Genomic DNA, 18174 nt, shown 5'->3' with positions numbered 1-18174 from the left:
CAGAAAACGGCACAAGAGAAATGCAAACCTCATATAGAGTGGGAAATAATACAATATGATTACATCAAACTGACGTGGTTAATAGCATTGATATTGAGGCACAGTGATGTCAAGACCAGACTACAAATTGTTCAGAAGCATCAGTGCTCGAGACTCTGCATACCAATTTTACCCAAGTATTTCATACTTGCTTCGTGTTGTTCATTTAAAAATCCAGTTAGTTTATATCCTATATATTTTTCAGGATGGAAGCATTGGTGGCAGGCCAGTATTTCTTTCCTAGTTCCATCCCTAGTTCCCCGTGGGAGGGTTACGGTGAGCTGCCTCCTTCACCTGCTGCAGTCCTTCTGGTAAGAATAGTCCACAGTGCAATTGGAGGAGTTCCAGGATTTAGACCCGGCAACAACAAAGGACCGGTGGTGCATTACCAAATTGGGACGGTGCAAGAAATGGAGGGCATAAGCTTATTATTGAACGTGTACTGAGATACAGTGAAAAGTCTTTGTTCCTGGACTATCTTGTCAAATCAAAATATAAATGAGTACAATCAAGCCATACACAAGTACAACAGGTAATGCTGAATATAATATTACAGCAGTGTGGCATTGTAGTTATGAGGAAAAAGTTCAATGTCTGCACAAAACAGGTTTTAAGATAGAAATTACACCCTACGTTGTAGACTTAGTATGCTTAGTGGTCTTTTTACACACCAATTAAGAATACAAATACAACATTGGCTAGGCTTTCTGTCGAATAGTCCACAAGGAGGATTTAAATTTGATCACCAGTCTGGGCTGAATTAGTGGATATTAACCAGGGCACAGGTAGATTAATGCTGAAGCAATTGGATTTAACAACACCAGATTAGTAAGGGAGAGAAAATTGCAGCAGAATTATTTGCTCACTGTCTGTGGAGAAATGAATGGAAAATAAAGTTGAGATCTTCTCTTGTGAATTTTCAACCTTTTTAAAATATATATATCTATATATGTGATGAATTTATCAAAGGGAGCTGTTACCTGCCAGCTTCTTTTCTTGGAATGCTTGTACATACATGTATAGATGATAATGTTGATCGTTAGAAACATTACAAATTTCAGACTTGAATTGTTTTCTCTGGAACACTGGAGGTTGCAGGGAGACCTGACAGAGATATATACAATTATGAGAGGACATAGATAGGGTAGACCATGATGGAAAAAATCTAATACAAGAGGACATAGCTTTAAGGTGAGAGGGACAAAATTTAAAGGAGATGAGCGAGGGAAGTTTTTTTAAATTACACAGAGGGTAGTGAGTGCCTGGAGCTTGCATGAGTGCCGCATCTCAGTGACTTTTGGATAGGCACATGGATATACAGGGAATGGAGGGTTATGGATTATGTGCAGGCAGATAAGAGGTGGTCTTAGCATCAAATTCGGCACACATTGGGCAGCGCAGCGGTAGAGTTATTGTCTTACAGTGCTTGCACCACTGGAGACCCGTGTTCAATCCTCACTACGGGTGCTGTCTGTGCGGAGTTTGTTTGTTGTACGTTCTCCCCATGACCGCGTGGGTTTTCTCAGAGACCTTCAGTTTCCTCCCACACTCCAAAGACATACAGGTTTGTAGATTAAGTAGAAAGGAGCTGCAGATCCTGGTTTAAACCGAAGATAGACATAAAATGCTGGAGTAACTCAGCGGGACAGGAAACATCTCTGGAGAGAAGGAATGCGTAATGTTTCGGGTCGAGACACTTCTTCAGACTGAAGAACCATTTCTCGACCCGAAACGAGATTAATTATATCTATTTTTAAATGTTCACAGAACTAATACTAAACTCCTACACAAAGAGAGGGAGTGTTGCTTCTGAAAATAATCTATGGGATGAGTATTTAGTAATAAAACTAGACTAATTGGTCCCCCGACGTAATATTCCACCTCTCCACCAAATCCAATATTGGTGGCCAGTTTGGGGGGGGGGGGCTTTCTGGTGCGCTGGTATGGGTGTTGTTGGCTGCAGTGACCACTGGTCTCCAGAAGGCTAGTGTAAACATTGTGGGCCAAATGTATTCTTGGGGTGGCAACTCAGTCCCTCAAGCCTGATGTGCTGGCAGCTCACTCACTCACGGCTGGTGGGCTGGCAGTTGACTCACGGCTATTCCTTGAAATTCCATTTCTAGCAGAGTGCTAGGCCACCAAATTCAAATCCATTTTCCTACCATTTCAAGCAGGGTGCAAGGCCACCAAATTCAAGTGCAATTTCATACCATTTCAAGGATGGTGCAAGGCAACCAAATTCAAATGCAGTTTAATACCATTTCATGCAGGGTGCAACGACACCACATTCAAATGCAGTTTCATTCCATTTCGTGCAAAGCCACCACATTCAAATGCATTTTCATACTATTTCAAACAGGGTGAAACCACCATAAAAACCACCATAACATCACACAGTAGACATTCAGTGTGTTCAGTTGATTCACAGCTCAGACAGAGTCGTGACCTCTCCCTCCCCCATCATGCAGAGACTGAGCCATGCCCACACTCCTGGGTTTTATAACCCTTCCCCCTCCCACCGGAAAAGGTGTGGCCTTCATGGAGTGATTGACAGGAGAGAGTTTCTCAACATTTTTTAAACACTAATAACACTTTTGTTTTTCATTGATGGGAAGAATCCTCTGCACCCGATGAGAGGAGGGGAACTGAGTAAGATGGCCAAAAATCACAGCCGTAAGTGGTAGCGTTTTATCTAAAATCAATATAGTGCAAATAGGAAGTTGTCAAGTTTAGACAAACAACCATTTTAGCAACCCAAATCCCCCAAACAACCATTTGCAGGCAGTGCCTTTTTACTTCAACCCAAAGCCCCCAAACAACCATTTGCAGGCAGTGCCTTTTTATTTCAAACCAACCATATTTTCATTTTCAAACCACACTAAGGGCACTCGCAGTTGCGTAGACATGTGTTCCGTGTTCTTCAGAGCTCAGAGAGATGGCTTCCTCCATCTTGCAGAGACTGAGTGAGGCACACCACTTCCTGGTTTTATAGTCCCTCCCCCTCCCTCCAGCTGGGGCAGCAGAGAGAATGGCAATTAAAAAAAAAACATTAATATCTCTCTGATTTTTCATCGGGAAAAAATCCTCTGGTCCCGGAAGGTGGAGGGGGGCTCTGAGCGAAGTGGCCAAAAATGACGGCCGTAGGTGGTGGCGTTCTCTCGGAAAGCGCAGCACAGTGGGCCAAAAGCGGTCAAGATCAGACTTTTAGTAATATAGATATATATTGGCATTTGAAAATATATAAATAAATGTAGAAGTTTTTTTTAATGCAAGGATTAAGTATCATCAATATTACGAGTGAGCACCTTGGATGGGAAATTGTCTACAGTATTTTGATGTGAATATGATGAGGGCAATTTAACTCATGAATTTTATTTTCCTCTTCTGCATAAAGTTGCTTAATTTTAATATGTGGGGACTGTTTGTGGGGAAGGTTTCCAAATGGAACATTTTGGTGCTCAAATGAAACTTGGTGTCCAAATCACTAAAAAGCCGACATCCAAATTCATCAGCAACGAGGAAGGCAAAGTCAATAATCCAAGAAAGGTTCTGTTGAGGAGTAAATAAATCTTACAATTATATCGGACTTTGGCAAAGCCACACCAGGAGTGTTGCATACACCTTTGACCTCCTTTACCAGTCTGGTTCCTGGGTCAGCGGATTTGTCATATATGGGCCAGTTGGTTGGGTGGACAAAGATATTGTTTGTTCTGTACTGAACAGATGAATGATTGAATGAATGAATAAGTTTATGATTGAATGAATACATTTATTGGCCAAGTATGTTCACATACAAGGAATTTGCCTTGGTGCTCCGCTCGCAAGTAACAACACGACATACAGTAAACCATTAAGAATAAAATTTAAAACGTAAAAATATTAAATAAAACATTATAGTTTAAACATGCAAATGAAATAAAATACCAGAGCAAACATAAGCTACAGATTTTTGATTATTGAGTAGAGCTACTGCTCTTGGAAAAAAGCTGCTTTTATGTCTGTTTGTGGGACAGTTCGGAGTTGCCTTTCAGAGGGAAGTTCTCCAAAGAGTTTGTGGCCAGGGTGAGAAGGGTCAGAGATGATCTTACCCGCTCGCTTCCTGGCCATTGCAGTGTAAAGTTCGTCAATGGAGGGAAGGTTGCAGCCAACAACCTTCTCAGCTGATTGGACGATTTGCTGCAGCCTGCGGATGTCGTGCTTGGTGGCTGAGCCAAACCAGACCACGATGGAGAAGTTGAGAACAGACTCTACGATGGCCGTATAGAATTGGACCATCACTGCCTGTGGCAGATTGCGTTTCCCCAGCTGCCGCAGGAAGTACATCCTCTGTTGGGCCTTTTTTACTGTGGAGTAGATGGTAGCCCACCTCATTTAAGGTCCTTGGAGATGATGGTTCCAAGGAACTTAAAGGACTCCACAGATGTGACTGTGGTGTTGTTGATGGTGAGTGGGAGGAGGGGAGGGGGAGCTCTCCTAAAGTCTACTATCAATTCCACCGTCTTAAGAGCATTGAGCTCCAGGTTGTTGCGATGATACCAGGACGCCAGCTGTGACACTTCTTGCCTGTGGGCAGATTCCTCCCCATCCTGGATCAGTCTAATCAGGGCTGTGTCGTCCGCAAACTTGAGAAGCTTGACAGAGGTGTCTGTGGAGGTGCAGTCATTGGTGTAGAGAGAGTAGAGGGGAGGGGAGAGTACGCAGCCTTGCGGTGCTCCTATGTTGAGGGGCTACGGGTCTGAGATGTGCTTTCCCCATCTCAAATGTTGCTTCCTGTCTGTCAGGAAGTTGGTGATCCACTGACAGTGGGATTCAGGCACAGTCAACTGGGAGAGCTTGGAGTGTAGTAGTTCTGGCACAATAGTGTTGAATGCAGAGCTAAAATCCACAAACAAAATCCTCGCATAGGATTTTGGCGGTCTAGGTGCTGAAGGATGAAGGGGAATGTCCATGGTTTATACCCTTGTTTTTACAGATCTCTTTATAATGGATTTTGGTTATAGCGGACTGACATACCGACCTTCACCACCAGGCCGATGCCACCCCCAGTTGGCCACTCCCAGGCTGTGCCTGCCATCACCGCCACCACAGCCATGCCCGCCACCATCTGCCCAGTCATGCCTGCTGTCACCTCCACCCCAACCAGGCCCGCCGCCATTGCCACCGCCTCCCCAGTCACTCTCAGGCCATTCCTACTGCCGCCGTCACCCCTTACCTACACTCTGGAGGGCCGCGATCAACGACTCCGGCAATCCTCACCTCTTCCCCACTGTCAGCATGCCGGGGCCATCAACTCAACTAGTTTCAAGATCCAGTTCCAGACAGAGTCTCAAGAAGGGTCCCGACCTGAAACGTCACCTATCCATGTTGTTCAGAGATGCTGTCTGACCCGTTAAGTTACTTCAGCATTTTGTGTGTAAACCTGCATCTGCAGTTGTTTGGTTGTACCCTGATAATCCCAAACACGGTTATAGAGGGCAGTCGTCAATAAAGGTACACCACCCCATGATACATTTTAATGAGGGTTTACTGTCATTCCTTGATCCAGTCAGTCAATCAATCAATCGGATTGAACAATTGTTACTGAATGGTGTAAAGTTTGATCTACCAAATACAAGTTTGATTATTTTCTTCAATAAACAATGGAGAGAAACTAATGAGGAATTAAAAAAAAAAGACAATTAAGAAATGATACAGAAAGCAGTTGGTTATCACAGAAATGGGTCTTCGATTGTGTAACTAGTGGAGTGACACAAGGATCCATCTTGACCTTCAGTTATCTACTATTTATAGTAATGACCTTGAGGAGGGGGCAGAGTATAATGTATCCAAGTTTGCCAATTTCCCAAAGTAGTAGGAGGATATGTTGTAATGAGAATATTTGGACTGGAACAGGATACAAGCCATTGTTAGCAGTTTGTAGGGTGAATCAAATGAGAAGATAGTGCGACTTGGGTGGGGGAGGGATAGAGAGAGAGGGAATGCCAGGGCTACCTGGTGTGAGGGAAATCATATTCATACCAATGTTAAAGGATACAAGCCATTGTTAGCAGTTTGTAGGGTGAAAAAGATAGAGACTTGGGTGGGGGAGGGATCGAGAGAGAGGGAATGCCAGGGCTACCTGATGTGAGGGAAATCAATATTCATACCACTGGGCTGAAATATGAGATGCTGTTCCCCCAATTTGCGTTTAGCCTCACTCTGACAATGGAGGAGACGCAGGACAGAAAGGTTTGTGTAGGAATGGGAAGGAGAATTAAAGTGCCTGGCAACTGGGAGATCAGGTTGGTTCAGGCGGGCTGAGCGAAGGTGTTCAGCGAAACGATCACCCAGTCTGCGTTTGGTCTCGCCGATGTACAAGAGTCCACATCTTGAACAATGGATACAGTAGATGAGGTTGGAGGAGGTGCAAGTGAACCTCTGCCTAACCTGAAAGAACTGCTGGGATCCCTGGACAGAGTCGAGGGAGGAGGTATAGCGACAGGTGTTGCATCTTCTGCAGTTGCAGAGGAAGGTACCTGGGAAGGTTCACTAGACTAATCCTAGGGATGAGATGGTTGTCCCATCTTGAAATTACACCTGTATTCTTTGGAATTTAGAAGAATGCAGCACAAGAACCGCATAGTGCATAATAAAGTAGTTGAAATGTTTCCTCTAGCGAGATAATATCCAACAAGTCAACATGGTTACAAAGGGACACTCGCTTAAAACCGAAGGGCAAAGAACTTCCATTCACAGAGATGTCAAACATCCAGAATTCTCTGACATGGAAGGCTCAATCATGGGAAGTATTTAAAGAGAATTTAGATGCATTTTTGAAAGAAAGATTAGTGAAATTAAGAGCATGGAAGATTAGCCATAATCATATTGAATGGCAGGGCAGGCTTGAAGACATGGGACTCCTCCTATTTTCTCATGTTTTTAAGATAAATTATTTAAATCTCCAATAATAATGAAGTCTGAAGCAATTGGACTCAACATGTCAGATATGGGTGGTTGTTAGCAATAATTAAGACTTGTCAGAATGTTAGAAATTGCACATTTCTTAGTCTGCTTCATAAAAATATATATTTGTACAGGTGTTTTGTGTGATTGCACGAGTTTTAATATCACGGTGAGATATTGGTATAACATGGCTTCTGGAGAGTGGATGAGCAACTAAAACAGCATCTTCCTGATTTCCTCATTTAATTTCACTGATATGGTTACTGGGAATTCATTCAACTTGTACTTAAATAATATGTGGTGATTAAAAATATTATTTTTAACATGAGAGTCTAGGTGATTGTTACTGACTGTAGTGAGGCCATTTTGTATGAAAGAAACGTGACTGGTTGAAAACACTTGGTGCTGTGCTGTTCACGTTAATAGAATGGTTTGTTGAGTGTCCCTGCCAATAGATAGATATAGATATGCCATTTATTGTCACTATACATGTACAATGAAATTAAAAGCTGCTCGTACTCAGTGCATACATATAATTTAGTACAAAAAACAAGAAACAGAAAAACAAAAACAGAAGGGAGAAGGGAGAGGGAGGGGGGGGGGGGGGGGGGATAGGTGCACAATTCTGCGGCGCTATATACATATATACAGATGGAAGTCCGGGTGTTGGGCTGTGAAGTCAGTGCATGTGTGAATTTGAATTAAGAGTAGTTATAATTTTTGGAAAGCAACTATTCCTGAGTCTATTTGTCCTGGATTTGATGCACCTATAGCGCCTTCCAGAGGGCAGCAGGTCGAACAGTCCAAACGCAGGATGGGAGCTGTCTTTGATGATATTCTTTGCCCTGCTAAGGCAGCGGGAGGTGTAGATATCCATCAGGGAGGGGAGAGGGCAACCAATGATCTTCTGCGCTGTCCTAGTTACCCTCTGAAGCCTCTCCCTGTCTGCCATGGTGCAGCTGCCATACCATGCTGTAATGCAGTATGTCAGCAGGCTCTCGATGGACGAGCGGTAGAAGGTCAGCAGCAGGTTAGAGTCCGCAACCTGGACTCTCACATGTGCCTGGAGATTACCTTCGTGATTACCGGAGTGAGGGCCACAGGACGGTAGTCATTAAGGTTGGTGATGGGAGACTTCTTCGGCACTGGGACGATTGTGGCTGATTTTAGGCAGGACGGAATAACTGCCTGGTCCAGGGAGAGGTTGAAAATTCTGGTGAAGATGGCAGTGAGCTGGTGGGCGCACGCTTTGAGCACCTTACCAGGTACTCCATCTGGGCCGGTAGCCTTCTTGGGGTTCACTGCCAGGAGCACCCGTCTGACATCGTGCTCCCTGACAGTGAGTGGGGTAGTACAGGAGCCAGGTGAGGGTGGGAACAGGGCTGTAGCAGGTGAGTGCTGCTGTTGTGATGTTTCAAAGCGGGAGAAGAAGCAATTTAGCTTTTCTGCCAGCGGCACACTCAGGTCTTCTGACTTTGTGGCACAGCCTCTGTAGTTGGTAATGTCTTGTATGCCCCGCCATACCTCCCGTGTATTATTGCTGGACAAGTGGGACTCTATGCTCCTCTTATGGTCCGCCTTGGCTTTTTTAATACCACTTTTCAGATCGGCTCGAGCAGCCCTGTACAGAGCTCTGTCACCTGACCTGAAGGCAGCATCGCGGGCTCTGAGGAGTGTGCGGACCTGGCTGGACATCCAGGGTTTCTGGTTTGGGAAAACCCGTATGTTTTTGTCCACAGTCACGTTTCCGATGCAGAACTTGATATAGTCCAGCACCGATTCTGTGAGAGTTTCCAGATCCTGGTGTTCGAATATGTCCCAGTTTGTCTGTGTAAAGCAGTCCTGTAGATTGGAGAGTGCATTTTCAGGCCAGGTTGTAACAGATCTTATGGTGGGCCTGGCACTGCGTCTGAGGGGGGTGTAGGCTGGAGAGAGCAGGAGGGAGAGATGATCTGACTGGCCGAGTTGGGGGAGGGGGGATGGCTCTATACGCGTGCTTAATATTGGTGTAGACAATGATCACACAGAAAGACTGGAAACTTGGATGAAATACCAGAGTCATTGTGTGTGGTGCAGACTTACGGAAAGTCAGCCTCTTCAAGAAATAACAAAATAAACAATGCAACAACTTCATCAATACATGTGAAATCTTCCCATTCTGCTACTGTGCAAAAAAATACATGGCACATGGAGATGATTCAACACTTGGCAGTATCTCCTATTCCTCACTTCAAAAACAACTTTGCATTAATGATACTAAATAGGGTCAATAATCTATTTAACTATGGTTTGCGAGCCACAGGAAGCTCCTTTTGCACCCAAAATTAAAATGTTACGGCAACACCAAAATCGACATTAAGTGATTTGTCAGAAATTGAATCTATAGAACCATTGCTTTGACTGAGACAACAGGCAAGGGAGCTACTATTACTAGAAAGAACCATACAAAGGTTCTGCTGAAAATATTACAGATAAAAAAAAACAGGGACTAACAATGCACACATGTGTAATAAGTTCATAGGTTCTGGGAGCAGAATAAGGCCATTCAGTCCATTGCGTCAACTCCACCATTCAATCATAGTTGATTTATCTTTCCCTATCAACCCCATTCTCCTACCTTCTCTCCATAACTCCTGACATCCTTACTAATCAATATCAATTGTCTTGGCCTCCACAGCCGTCTGTGGCAATAAATTCCACAGATTCACCACCCTTTGACTAAATAAATTCCTTCTCATTAACTTTCTAAAGGCATGTCCTTTTATTCTGAGGCAATGGCCTCTGATCCTACACTCTCCCACTAGTGGAAACGTCTTCTTCACATTTACTCTATCCAGGCATTTCACGATTCGGTAAGTTTCAATGAGGTTCCCCCTCATCCTACTAAGCTCAAGTAAGTATGGGCCCAGTGCCTTCAAATGCTCATCGTATGTTAACCCAATCATTCCTGGGATCATTCTCGTAAACATCCTCTGGACCCTCTCCAATGCCAGCACATCCTTCTTCAGATGTTTGCATTATAGCCCTTTCGACATATTTCCTAGCATTGCATTGCCTTCCTTACTACCGATTCAACTTGCAACATAACTTTTAGGGAATCCTGCACCAGCACTCCCAAGTCCCTTTTGCAATTCTGAATTAATATTGGAGTTTGACATAAAAGGCTTAATCAAAGTAAAAACAAAGACATCAAAGAAAAGGCACAAAACACCAAAGAAAACAATCAAAGAAAATGCATAAAATGGGTGTAAAACTGAAGCATAAATATGCCACAAAATATTCAAAATAACAATTTATAGGGGATGCAAATGTCCTAATTATTCACAAACTGAAAACCTGAAAACAATATACAAAATCTATCCGAGCCAAATCAGTTTTGTTTTAGTCTCCTCACAAAATAAGCTAAAGTCTTGCACAGTACACAAGCCATTGGGCTAAATAAAATCTGTCTTTATTATCTGGACAGTCACCAGTGAAATTGCTTGGTCAAAGCAGTAGTTGATCATAAGAGCAGAATAAAGGCTAGATATTCTGCAACAAGTGTTTTACCAGCAAACTATCAATTGCAAGGCACTCTTCACAATAGTTACTTCTGAATGGCATGCTTTGATTCTGGGCTATATATGGTCACTTTCAATTATATCCTAAAAATAGGCAACTCTAAGTGACACAAGAAACTGCAGATGCTTAAATCCCGAGCAAAACACAAAGTGCTGGAGGAACCCTGCGGGTCATTCAGTCACATCAAATAATATTACGAGTACAATCAAGCCATACACCAGCGCAACAGGTTGGACAACGTAAAATACCACTGTGCAAAGTATGGTGTTACAACATTGTAGGATTATAGTTTAATGTAGAGATACAGCGTGGAAACAGGCCCTTCGGCCCACCGAACCACACCTACCAGTGACCCCTACACATTAACATTGCCTCGCACACTGGGGAAAATTTACATTCATACCAAGCCAATTTACCTACATACTTGTACGTCTTTGAAGTGTGGGAGGAAACCGAAGATCTCAGAGAAAACCCACGCAGGTCATGTGGAGAACGTACAAACTACATACAGACAGCATCCATAGAACCCGGGTCTCTGGCGCTGTAAGGCAGCAACTCTACCGCTGCCCACTTACAGAGAAAATGTTCAAGGCCCACAACGAGGTAGGTTGGAAGATTGGGCCTACACCCTAGTTTATGGGAGGACTGGTCATTAGTAGTCTGGTTACAGCTGGCAAGTTGCTGTTCTGAGAATTAAGATAAGAACACAGCGGGTCGACAGAGACTAGGTTGATGGAGCCCGCAGCCAGCCCCTGCATTGACGGAGCACCGAGGCTGGGTCGGCGCCGCGGAGGCTTCAGGAGGGGACCCGGCTGCAGTTGTGGGGGAAGTCGGTGATGGTGTTGGGGTCGGCGGTTGTTGAAGGCACGGTGGAGGATGTACCGCCAGAAACAAAGGAGGACCCAGCCTGGGGGGGGCCGCTGTGAGAGGGGGAGAACAAAGGAGGGCCTGCCACGGGATACTCAGTGCCCTTTATGTGGCGACTATTTGCATACCTTGGGTGTGCAACAAAGAATTTCACTGGGACTTGTCACATGTCAATAAAGTATTTATTCATTTGCTCGGAGTTCATTTTATATACGAGGGGGATTTTTTGCTTCAACTTTCTTTTGCTCAGAATTCCAGTCAACTTGCGGAAAAAAACCAACTTTCCTTTGTTATTCCTAAGTGAATTACTTTAAACCCATGCTCTGCGGTATTTGACCCCTCTGCACTGGGATATGGGAAGACCCTTTCCACAACCCTCAGATTTTATGTACCTCTGCTTCCCATTCCTTGCACTGCCCTTCTTGCTCTGTTTTCATCACATACTTTCCACAATATTCAATCTCATCTGAACAGTGAAGATAATTAGAAATTAAACATAAGCTTTCAATCAACTTGCAAAAATAAAACTTGTTAATCTTTTGTTTGAAAAGTAATATCTAAAGCAGAATTTGAACGTGTACCGCAGACAGCAAAGCTCCGTTGATCTTGGAGCACGTGTAATGTAATATTATCACAGAGGAAAGGCAATATTAACATTACCTATTACGAGTGATGGCAATTGAAGTTTTGACACTGATTCATATGAAAACAGAATGATCCTCTAAATTTTACTTCAACCACCTTCCTAAAATGTCGGTTTAACTAATTTCGCACCACGTTTTTTCTGCAGAAATAAACTGAATACGAGACAGCGCCATAAAATATATCTTGTTTTTTGTTTAAAGCAGTGTTCAAATGGAGAGCCATATTTTAATTTTCCGTTAGCTGTGCTATGGTGGAGGTGGGTCGATAGTTTGGAAGAAATAATACCTCCATTAACTGTTCAAGAAGGAACTGCAGATGCTGGAAGATCGAAGGTACACAAAAATGCTGGAGAAACTCAGCGGGTGCAGCAGCATCTAGATGCTGCTGCACCCGCTGAGTTTCTCCAGCATTTTTGTGTACCTCCATTAACTGTTCTACACAAACCTACCCGGGAAGATGTATGCGGGGGGTACCACCATTTTAACAACTAGTTGCACTTGCATCCAGAACTGCGGTGAAATAACGGTGGCCTTTCTGAAGCCGTGCTCCAGTCAGTTCAAAAGAAAAACAATCTATATTTCAGAGAATTTGAACCAAGCGTTGTTTCGCTGCAAAACCCCTAGCACGAATTGAACCGTACAGTTCAACCAAAAACAAACTACAAAGCTTCGGGTCTCCCGAGGGTTTTCCACACAACAAAATAACGAGAACTTGCACAAAAATCAGGTTTCAGCTCAGATACGAACACACAATTCCGAAATAAAATTCACATTAGATGTGCCGAGTTAAATTATGCAGCATTCTCGAATTTATTTGGAGAAAGAGGTTCGTCTGATGCAACTAACGGACCAAGTCTTCGCATGTGTGAGTCAGTGCATCATGCGAGACAGCGAATGAAATGATTCATGGATGGTCTAGTGCAGGGTTTCACTGACACGGATTTTAATGAACCGATGTCACTGAAATACGGGATTTTAAATTAAAAATGGATTAATGATCCGCCTTTAAAATGGGAAGATTTTAACGAGCTTATAATTGAGGCATCTCGTGACTAAAACATAACCTCGTACCCTTTCATACGTTCCTGGGTGCTATAACGGTTTTTACTAACATTACCACATGAAAAACTTTGCTGTGAACAGCGCATACAGACGTTTCAAAGGGCAATTAATAATATGGGGGCGAAGTAATTAGTCAGGTGTTTATTATTTGATGTAAGGAGAGGGTAAAATGGAAAATTGCAAACAATCTCGTCTTTGGACAGCCATGTCCACTCATCGTTTTTTTTTTGCGGGAGCTAGCGGTACCAATACATTTCCTACAAAGTTAAACGTAGTTTAACTCTTACCTGCCAGGCAGAGTACAGGCATCCACCACGAGAACCCAGATAAACACATTTTCAACGTTCTTTACATCCCAAATATTTTGTTACGACTCGAAATTGGCTAATCTTGGGCTGTGAATTAAATTCCGATTTCCCATTGTAATTCCTCTCTGTCTCTCTCAACACTGGCAAGGCACTGAAGTATCGGCCAAGCTTTATCTGGCACCTGTTACTCGTCCAGCACTAAAGGGCTGTACGCTGTTCCGACCCTTGACAGAAATAAACCAGCAGAAAGGAACGTGGCTTCGGAAATTCATATATGCCTTTTATTCCGCATATAACGTCTTGTTGCTTCGTGTGTTGGCATGAAACAAAATCTAACGCGGGGGGTAATTCGCCGTATAAGTATCCCAGCCCCCCTCTCTCCTGATGAGCTTTTCCAATCACATGGCTTCATTGATGCTGATTTGGTCTCGACTGTGGCTGAAACTGTCAGCGTTCCTGGCTCAAAGTACAGATCATTTTATCCACTTGCTTATTTTTGCGGGACTTCTTCCTTCACCTTTTGGTATTCCATATAACGTGGCGGACAACAGTAGAATTCTAATTAGAATTTAGCCAACGCGTGAACTCTCGACTGCATGAATGGTGCCCGTTAATTTCACCTCACTGTCTGCATTAACAAAACGCCTTCAAGCTGAGGTTAATGCATTTCGTTCAGAATTCCCACAAAATTGCACAATGCGTTGGACATTAGGAGAATAAATGATGCTTGTTTGGTTGTGTGGAACATTCAGTATGGCACGATTTTAACTGCAACAATGTAATTAGCTTGCAGTATTCAGACATTTATTGGAAGCAGAGCCCCACTGAGACATGACCGGAATTGATAAGCTTGTCAGGAAAATGAAGCAGTAGTCCTGATTCCAAACATTACGTTTCAACGAGATGGATTCCAGAACAGCTTGAGCGAAATAAAAACAAATAATTGTGAAAACATTCACCAGGTCAAGGCAGTATCTGGAGAGAGAAAATTAACATTCTATGCTGACCACCCTTCATGAGAACGGAGTTGAAATCAAACTGAGAACGCTGTTGGCTTATGCGTTCAGCCAGCCAGCCTACAAGACATACAATCACACACCCCATGTGTTATGCAGCTCCATCTTGAATGGAATTAAGATTTTCCCCTCCACATCCCTAATGCAGGTGACTTTTTTTTTGAGTAAAGGTGTTATTTCTTCCCAAACAATTGTCATTTGACCTTTCACCACTTCAGGCATGTGTACTTTTCCTTTGAGTCAGCCTCCCACTTAGATTCTCCGACATTCAGTTATGATTTTGAAAAAGACGCTGCACTCCTGACAGCGTTCCAGCCTCGTTTCAGACATAGGTTGAAATCCAGAGTATCTAACGCACAAAACTGCCCAAGCAAGATAGCGATCAGAGGAAAAGCACTTTCCAGAATTCCTTACCTGATGTCAGGGAAGATCATTTGTTTGAGTTGCCGACCATCGATCATCCATTCACACTAATTCTATGTTAAACCACTTTCTCATCCACTCTCTACACACTAGGGTCAATTTACAGAGGCCAATCACCCTACAAACCCGCACGTCTTTGGGACTAGGTGGAAACCTGAGCATCCAGTGGAAACCCACGCGGTCACAGGGAGAACGTGCAAAGTCCACACAGACAGTGCCCCAAGGTCAGGATCAAACCCGGGACTCTGGAACTGTGAAGCTGCGGCTCTATCAGCTGTACAATCATAAACAAAACACAGAGTGCTGGGGAACTCAATGGGTTAGGCAGCTTCTTTGGAAAGAAAGGACAGATGATGTTTTGGGACACTTCCAAAATATCTTTTGTTTGTTCATGTTCAGGATTTGGGCATTGCAGGTAAAAAGTAAAAAAGTAAAGTAAAGTATCCTTTATTGTCATTCAGACCTTTCGGTCTGAACGAAATGTCGTGCCTTGCAGTCATACATATAATAAAATAACAAAAACACACAATAAACAAAATTTTAACACCCACCACAGTAAGTTCACCAGGCACCTCCACACTGTGATGGAAGGCAAAAGTCTTAGTCTTTGTCTCTTCCCTCCTTGTTCTCCATCTGCGCTGAGGCGATCCAGGCTGCTGATGTTGTGACCCCGCTGGCTGATGGTAAGTAAGTCAGTCCCGCGTCTGAATCCGAGCTCCACGAACGGGCCGGTTCAAACTCCGCGGCCCGGGGTGGTCGAAGCTGCCGCCCTCCAGTCCAGTGGAGGAAGCTGTTGTTGCGGGAGCTCCGGGAAAACAGGTCACCAACCTGTGACCTGCGAGCTCCGATGATGTCGTCCACTGGGCCCGCGGCCGAGCCTCCGAAGTCGGGCCGCTGCCGCCGGAACAGTGCCACAGCTCCGAAGTCGGGCCGCCGGAACACCGGTACGCCGCCACAGCCCAGAAGTCGGCCAGCCTCGCGCTGGTAAGTCCTGGCTGGCTACCGCAAGAACAGGAGTACGGAGGATGCCATCTCAACGGCACTTCACTCCGCCCTCTCCCACCTCGACAACAGAGCCACTTATGTAAGAATGCTGTTCATCGATTACAGCTCAGCATTCAACACCATTATTCCATCAAAACTGATCACCAAACTCGGTAATCTGGGCATCGACCCCTCCCTCTGCAACTGGATACTGGACTTTCTAACCAACAGACCCCAGTCTGTGAGGTTAGACAAGCACACCTCTTCAACCCTCACCCTGAACACCGGCGTTCCTCAGGGCTGTGTGCTGAGCCCCCTCCTCTACTCCCTCTTCACCTATGACTGCACACCTGTACATGGTACTAACACCATCATCAAGTATGCAGATGATACAACGTTGATTGGCCTCATCAGCAACAACGATGGGCTGGCCTACAGGGAGGAGGTCCAGCACTTAGCTGCAATGGTGCGCTGACAACAACCTGGCCCTTAACTCCAAGAAGACCAAGGAGCTCATTGTAGACTTCAGGAAGTCCAGAAGCGGCACGCACACCCCCATCCACATTAACGGGACGGAGGTGGAACGTGTTTCTAGCTTCAGGTTCCTGGGAGTCAACATCTCCGATGACCTCTCTTGGACCCACAATACCTCTACTCTGATCAAGTAGGCTCATCAGCGTCTCTTCTTCCTGAGGAGACTGAAGAAGGTCCATCTGTCTCCTCAGATCCTGGTGAACTTCTACCGCTGCACCATCGAGAGCATCCTTACCAACTGCATCACAGTATGGTATGGGAACTGCTCTGTCTCCGACCGGAAGGCATTACAGAGGGTGGTGAAAATTGCCCAACGCATCACCGGTTCCACGCTCCCCTCCATTGAGTCTGTCCAAAGCAAGCGCTGTCTGCGGAGGGCGCTCAGCATCGCCAAGGACTGCTCTCACCCCAACCATGGACTGTTTACCCTCCTACCATCCGGGAGGCGCTACAGGTCTCTCCGTTGCCGAACCAGCAGGTCGAGGAACAGCTTCTTTCCGGTGGCTGTCACTCTACTCAACAACGTACCTCAGTGACTGCCAATCACCCCCCCCCCCCCCCCCTCCGGACACTTATTATTTTTTTTATTCAAATCGTTTGCTATGTCGCTCTTCAAGGGAGATGCTAAATGCATTTCGTTATCTCTGTACTGTACACTGACAATGACAATTAAAATTGAATCTGAATCTGAATCTGAATCTGGCTCTGCTCCAGAGCCTCGAGGTCGGCCCCAATTGGATGCCCCCAGCTCTGCCATTAGGCCTCAGCGCAGACGGAGACGGGGAATACGACAAGAAATGGTCGCATTCCCCTGAATAAAGAGACCAAAAACATGTTTCTCTCCCCCCCCCCCCACACATACACAACCTAATAAACTAAAATTAACTAAAACAGGACAGAAGAAACCAACAAAAAAAGAAAAAAAACAGACAGACTGCAGCTGTTAAGGCAGTGCCGCCACTTCCACTTCAGGTCAGGCCAGCATTTATTGCCCAACCCCAATTTCCACAGTAGTCCACAGTACATAGAACCATACAGGAGCAAGTTCTTCAGCCCACAATGTCTGTGTAAAACACAATGCCAAGTTAAACAAATCTCTTCTGGCTGCATGTGATCATTTCCATCTATCCCCTGTATATCCATGTGCTCATCCAAACGTGTCTTAAATATCACTATCGTGTCTGCCCCCACCACTAACCCTAGCAGCACTTTCCAGGCACTCGCCGCACTCTCTTTTTAAAACTTGTCCAACACATCTTCTTTAAACTTTGCCCCCATCATCTTAAAGCTTTGCCTCGAGTATTTGATATTTCCATTCTGAGAAAAGGTTCTGTCTACCATCCACTTGTCTACCCCAGTCAGGATGTTTATGTGCTGGTTAGGCATAATCAATGGTGATGCCCATGTAATTGTTGGTGGGGGATGTGGCAGAGCTAATTCTGAGATGATCATGGTTCAGTCTTCTCCAAGATCTATTTAAGAAAGAACTGCCGATGCTGGAAACATCAGAGGTAGACAAAAAATGCTGAAGAAACTCAGCGGGTGAGGCAGCATCTGCGGAGAGAAGGAATAGGCGACGTTTCAGGTCAAGACCTTTCATCAGACTGATGTGGGGGTGGGGGCGGGAAAAAGAAAGAGGCGGAGACAGTGGGACTAGAAGGTGAGCTGGGAAGGGAGAGGGGAAGGAGGAAGAAGTCAAGGGCTATCTAAAATTAGAGAAGTCAATGTTGATACTGCTGGGGTGTAAACTACACAAGCAAAATACCCAAGCTTGTCTCCTCACTACATTTACTG

General features: G+C 44.6%; 1 protein-coding gene across 2 annotated transcripts in view; it reads right to left on the bottom strand.

Moving 5' to 3' along the window:
- LOC129702557 (immunoglobulin-like domain-containing receptor 2) overlaps positions 1-15702 on the bottom strand; it is a 105599-nt gene extending 89897 nt beyond the window's left edge. For both annotated transcript variants that reach the window (XM_055644323.1, XM_055644324.1), the window contains exon 1: positions 13403-15702. In XM_055644323.1, the coding sequence (XP_055500298.1) occupies positions 13403-13451 (49 nt within the window). In that variant the 5' untranslated portion in view covers positions 13452-15702. The remainder of the gene's footprint in view (positions 1-13402) is intronic.
- Positions 15703-18174: the final 2472 nt, after the last annotated feature.

This window comes from Leucoraja erinacea, chromosome 13 (genome assembly GCF_028641065.1).
Source record: "Leucoraja erinacea ecotype New England chromosome 13, Leri_hhj_1, whole genome shotgun sequence".
NCBI classification, from domain to species: domain Eukaryota; kingdom Metazoa; phylum Chordata; class Chondrichthyes; order Rajiformes; family Rajidae; genus Leucoraja; species Leucoraja erinaceus.
The sequence above is the reverse complement of the archived record's forward strand: the minus strand, read 5'-3'. Positions and strand labels throughout refer to the sequence as shown.